This window comes from Heliangelus exortis, chromosome 7, assembly GCF_036169615.1.
Source record: "Heliangelus exortis chromosome 7, bHelExo1.hap1, whole genome shotgun sequence".
NCBI classification, from domain to species: Eukaryota; Metazoa; Chordata; class Aves; order Apodiformes; family Trochilidae; genus Heliangelus; species Heliangelus exortis.
The window spans coordinates 33,001,611-33,007,610 of record NC_092428.1 but is presented as its reverse complement, the minus strand read 5'-3'; the positions used below and the strand labels follow the sequence as shown (position 1 = coordinate 33,007,610).

The following is a 6,000-nucleotide window of genomic DNA, read 5'->3' as shown; positions in this document are numbered from 1 at the left end:
AACCAGTGCCTGGTGCCTGAGGCACTGCCCGGGGGATGCTGGAGAGGTGATTTCTATCCTATACTGGTTTGAGTGGGAAGGGACCTTAAAGCTCATCCATTCCCACCCCCCTGCCATGGGGGGTGCATTTGAGAATGCACAAAAAAAAAAAAAAAAAAAAAGTCTGTATTACACAGGTTTCTGTTTGGAGTTGTCTTCTCTTAAGAGCAATAATACTTTTATCTTTTTATTTAAGAAAGCTGTGTTATTATCACAAGCAAGGAAAAGCAGGCTGGAAGAGACAGGGAACCAGAAAGGAAAAGCAACAGGTTATCCAGATTTTGTTTTCTCCAACTGAACTGGGCTTCCATGGGAGTCTGACCCAAGCAAGGATGAACCTCAGCATTCCAGCCCATCCCCTCAGCAGCCCAGAGACTCCTGACCTGATGCAGCTCTTCCTTCAAGCAGTGTTTCAGCTCAGAGAGACAGCAACTTCCTTGCTCCAGTCACACTGATTTATTTTAAAAATGTCTGAAGAGTACAAGAGAAGCACAAAGACAGACCCTGCTCTCCATGGACACACAGAATCATCACCCCAAATGGTCCCTGAAAGGTCTGGCACCTGAAATGGTGCCAGAAAAAAAGTTGTGGCAATGCAGCATGGTCCTTTGAGAAATCCATGGGCTTCCCCAAGGCAGGACCCAGCAAACACAGCCCCCTCTGGGACACCCTGAAGAACCTGCACCCACCCACCCAGCCTTCTCCTGGTGTTTTGCTGCATTTTTTGGGGTCCTGCCCTGGCACACTGCCCCAGGGCACACAGTCCCAAGGTGAAAATACAGAGTTCAGCCCTTACAGCTGGATCCAGAGCTTTGTATCCTGAAGCAGAAGGAAAAGTGGGTTGGATGCAGTCCTTTGTTTCCCAGCTCTGGGGTCAGGGTCTCTGCTGGGTCTCACTTCCAGCTCTCCCAGGGCAGAAGTTTCTCCATCCCTCCTATTGAAAAGTGGGTGCCCACTCCTCAGCAAGTGAATTTCACAGTCCAAAGGCAGCTTTTGAAAATCTGAATGCCAAGGGAAACACACAGCTATTTTCACCAAGAAATATACCAGAATTAATTTTTTTTTTTAAAGCTATCAGGCTATGTCTCCCCTTAGCTCTCTACACAACCTGCTTACCACATCCCTCAGACACCTGGAAAAAAAAAAAGCAGCTTAAAACACAACTAATTGCCAAGATAACTTCTCCTGCACCCTTTAATGTGGTAGCTAGCAGAAACAAGAACTCACAATTTTAAACAGGATTCTACCCACTTTGAAAAGGAAACAGGTTCCAACCAAACTTGCAGCACCCCCCATCCCCACTCTCCTCCTCCACCTGGTTAGACATTTTTTATATAAATATATATACATATATATATAAAAACGTACGTTTGAGCTACAAAACTTCTCCTCTCTCCTCCCTCAGTGCATCCCGGTCTTTCCTGGGCCCCAGCCCGGCTGTAGAAGGGGGCATGGGGGTAGAACTCCCTCAGCCTCCTCCTCCTCCTCCACCCGCCTCTTTTTCTTCTTCCTCCTCCTCCTAAAATTGCCGTTATCGAACATTTTCTCGCAGTTGGGGTCGAGGGTCCAGTAATTGCCTTTGCCTGCGGAGACACAGAAACCAAAACCCCCCCGGCCCTTCCTCGACATCCGCCCCTATAGAGGGACGGGACGAGATGGGACGGGGTGGAAAGGGACGGGATGGAAAGGGACGGGACGAGACGGGACGGGATGGAAAGGGACAGGACGAGACGGGACGGGACGGTTCTCTCACCTCCACCCCCTCCTTACCCGGGTCCCCCTCATCCCTCGGGACTTTCTTGAAGCAGTCGTTGAGGGAGAGGTTGTGTCGGATGGAGTTCTGCCACCCCGCTTTGCTTTTCTTGTAAAAAGGGAAGTTTTCGGCCACGTACTGGTAGATCTGGCTGAGGGTCCGCCGCCGGCCCGGAGCGCTGTGGATGGCCATGGCGATCAGTGCCGAGTAGGAGTAAGGGGGTCTGGCCGGCCTCGGGCACTCCGGAGAGGGATGGAACCCCGGCCAGACCCGCTCCTCGGTACCCGGCGGAGGGAAGGGGGAAGCGGGGAGGAAAGGGCCGGGGTGGCCGCCGAGCCACAGGTAGGGGTTGGGCTGAGGCGGGCAGAGAGCGGGGCAGCCCGCAGCCTCCAGCAGCTGCTGGGCATGAGGAGGAAGAGGAGAAGGAGGAGGATGCTGCGGGGCCGGCCCGAGAGCCTGCATGCTCCGCCTCAAGCCCCGACGGCTCCGCGAACTCTCCGCGCTTACCCGCTTAAATAGCGCAGCGGCCGGACAGCGCGGAGGAGCGGGGCGGGAACCACGACGGCGGGACCCCCCCCCCCCCTCCTCCCACATTCCCCTTGACCCCTCCACCTGACCCCCCAAACCACCGGCAGGCACCTGCAGGGTAACCTCCTCCTCCCATCCCTCCTCCCATTCCTCTTCCCATCCCTCTTCCCATCCCTCCTCCCATCCCTCCTCCCATCCCTCCTCCCATCCCTCCTCCCATCCCTCCTCCCATCCCTCCTCCCATTCCTCTTCCCATCCTTCCTCCCATCCTTCCTCCCATCCCTCTTTCCATCCCTGCCTCCTTCCATCCCTTTTTCTACCCCTGCCTTCTTCCATCCCTCTTTCCCTCGCCCCTTTCTTCCATCCCTCTCTCCTTCCATCCCTCCTTCCCTCCTTCCCCAAAACCCACGCCCCAAAAAAGTCCCTGCACCCCCCACACTCTCTCTTCGGGCATCGCCGGTCCCCGCTGGGAAAAAAAAAAAAAAAAAGATTCCTGGAGACAACGGGGAGAAAGAATTTGGGAAAAGCAGAGGGGGAAGAGGTTCCGGGTTGGTACCAGCACCTGCAGAACCACAGAACCCCCAGGACACCAGAACCTTTGTCCTGCTGGGAAAGAGCTGCCAGCAAAAGTTCCCAAACCCTCTCTGAAAATGTCCCTTGGAGACTGGGCAACAAATTCGGGAAGAAGCCCGGGGTCTGCAGGGCTTGGTGAGCTGAGGTTTGGCTGGGTGTGTGCAGCTGCCAGCACTGGGTCAGAGCCTGACCCGATGGTTCTGGTTCTGCGGGGAGGATGCGAAAGCTTGGGCAGCAAAGCTTAAAACCTCCCTGGTTCGGTGCTTTGTAATGCAATTCCTGAACATGGATTGACCCCAGCAATCCCTGATTCCTCCGTGGTGTAAAGCAGCCTGACAGGCCCAGCCACCCCAAATTCCCTTGTTTTCTAGCAAATTAATAAGTCCTTCCCTTCCCCTTCCCTCTTTTCTTTTCTCTTTTCTTTTCTTTTCTTTTCTTTTCTTTTCTTTTTTCTTTTCTTTTCTTTTTTCTTTTCTTTTCCTCTCCTCTTTTCCCTTTCCTTTCCTTCCCTTCCCTCTTTTCTTTTCTTTTTTCTTTTCTTTTTTCTTTTCTTTTCCTCTTTTCTTTTCTTTTCTTCTTTTCTTTTCTTTTTCCTTTCCTTTCCTTTCCTTTCCTTTCCTTTCCTTTCCTTTCCTTTCCTTTCCTTTCCTTTCCTTTCCTTTCCTTTCCTTTCCTTTCCTTTCCTTTCCTTTCCTTTCCTTTCCTTTCCTTTCCTTTCCTTTCCTTTCCTTTCCTTCCCTTCCCTTCCCTTCCCTTCCCTTTCCTCTTTTCTTTTCCTATTTTCTCTTTTCTTTTCTTTTCTTTTCTTTTCTTTTCTTTTCTTTTCTTTTCTTTTCTTTTCTTTTCTTTTCTTTTCTTTTCTTTTTTCTTCTCTTATCTTTTCTTTTCTCTTTTCTTTTCTTTTCCTTTTTTTTTTTTTGAGTTGAAAGAAAAAGAGCTGAAAACCACTGTCCTGCTAAGGTAAAATTTGCCCTGAATGTTCCTCCATGCACACTGCAAACTTAGAAATAGCTGATCAATACAACTGGCAGGGTATGCACCTGAATACCACTACTTTAGGCAGATTTTTAGAGTGTCTTCAAACCTCAAAGGTGCAACACTTGATACCCTTTCCATTCCAGTGAAATTAGTTCAGGAAACAACCTGACATGACATGAGCAGAGCCATACCCTCTGTGGTAGTCAAGTGCCTCATGGCAAAACTCAGGGTAAATTGGGTGGATTTTCTTACAAGTTTAATTTAGTCTAATTTACATCTACCATGTAAATTAGAACATGTATTTCATCTATTTTCTAAACGTACATATTGACAAGTATGCAGAGAGCTTATTAAATCCTCCCTTTCACAGCAGAGCTGCCACCCGAGGACATGAAAATACAGAGAAAATATCTATTAACACTGACTGCTTCTTGCCTGGCAGAAACCCTTCCACCAGCCAGGAGAAATCCCTGGTAAACACCCAAACACAACTTCATTGATTCAGGAGAGTCTAACACTGGAAAAAAAAAAAACAAACCCACACACCAAAAAAAAACAAAAAAAAAACAAAACAAAAAAAAAAACAAACAAACAAAAAAAAACCACCAAAAAAAAAAACCCAAGCCAAACCAAAACAAAAAACCAAAAAAAAAAAACCAAAAAAACCCCCAAAAAACAAAAAAACAAAAACAAAAAACAAAAAAAAACCAAAAAAACCCCAAAAACCAAAAAAAAAAACCAAAACCAAACCAAAACAAAAAAAACCCAAAAAAACCAAACCAAACCAAAAAAACCCCAATTCTTGTGTTGAACATGAAGATTTTAACCACTTCCTTCCCTTTTCCTGGCGTTTCACCTGACCTGACAAGGTGAGGCTGGTGATGTCAAGGCATGGCCATAGGGCACCAAGCTCTGCCATGGACACTCCAAAAGCTCCAGAACGTTTCCTTTTCCACCAAGATCGTTCCCAGAATTATTTTTTTTCCCCAGCAGGACCGTTCCCAGCAATTTTTCCCCGTTTCTGGCAGTTTTCCTTCTCATCACCTCCTTCCCTGCCCATCGCCCGGCACCAGCGAGTGATGTCCCCGTGCCCGGAACCACCGCGCAAATTCCGCGCCTCCTTGCCCAAAGCCAAGATTTCCAGCTGCCTTACCCCAAATCCGCCTGCTGCGTCATAATGACGTCACACCAGCGGGCTGGGTGAATCGTGGGCCGGTAATGCCATCTAGTGGCATTGAGGCTTCCTACAGAGATGGTTGATGCCCCAAAACTGCCGAGGTCTGAGATATTTGGATGATGCTTTAACTTTTTTGTGCTCAGCTGGACCAGGCTGTCCCAACAAAAAAAAAAAAAATAATTCTATTTTATTCCTGTTCCGTTTTATTGCCAGTGATGCTCGCGAGTTGTAGAGTAAATCTCCCCTGCAATATTATATTTAAATTACACCCTATATTCTAATTTATTTTAATACCTTACCTCTGGCAGACCAGGCAATCTTTTTTTCATGACCAGGTGTTACGAATGGTTTTGTGCAAGAGAAATGCCAGATGTATTTTTCAACCTTTTATGTCTCAAAATCCTAGAATTTGCATATGCCAAAGGTTTTGGCATTGAATCCTGCTCCCGATGTCTTGCATCCTGATATTTTGAATTTTTATACTTCATGTGGCTCAAGCATTTCATTTATATGCACTTCTGATTGTTCCTGAAAATCTATGGGTTGGATTTAGTCCTTATGTGTTGGGGTTTTTTACCTTTATCAGTTGTTTTCCTGCCCATCCATCAACAAAAGTTGTAGTGGCAATTCTTATTTAATAAGAGGCTTCAAAGTCAGGGGGTTTCTCTTTTAGAAACACCTGCAAATTAAAAATAAAAATTTAAACTAAGCTTTTCCTCTGTAATTGACTGAAAAAAACCTACAACTAGTTTGAAATTCAGTGAGGTCTCTGCTGTAAAAGGGGCTCATGGGGCACTTCTCAGATTTAAGTTTACATTTAACAGCTGTAACACTCGTTGTTATCTTAAACTAGCAGGTCCAGAAAATAGTTTTGAAAGCAGTGAAGTAGTTGCAATTATAAAAAATTAACTTTGGGGGCTGTGGTGAGGATGGTAGAGAGAAAACCCTGCCC

General features: G+C 47.0%; 1 protein-coding gene across 1 annotated transcript; it reads right to left on the bottom strand.

Moving 5' to 3' along the window:
• Positions 1-682: 682 nt before the first annotated feature.
• FOXI2 (forkhead box I2) lies at positions 683-2,344 on the bottom strand. Its single transcript, XM_071748168.1, has 3 exons — positions 1,810-2,344; positions 1,408-1,622; positions 683-1,040 (listed from the first exon to the last, which is right to left on the bottom strand). The coding sequence occupies exons 1-2, from the start codon at positions 2,252-2,254 to the stop codon at positions 1,441-1,443; spliced, it is 627 nt and encodes a 208-aa protein (XP_071604269.1). The 5' UTR covers positions 2,255-2,344; the 3' UTR covers positions 683-1,040; positions 1,408-1,440.
• Between the last annotated feature and the right edge of the window lie 3,656 nt (positions 2,345-6,000).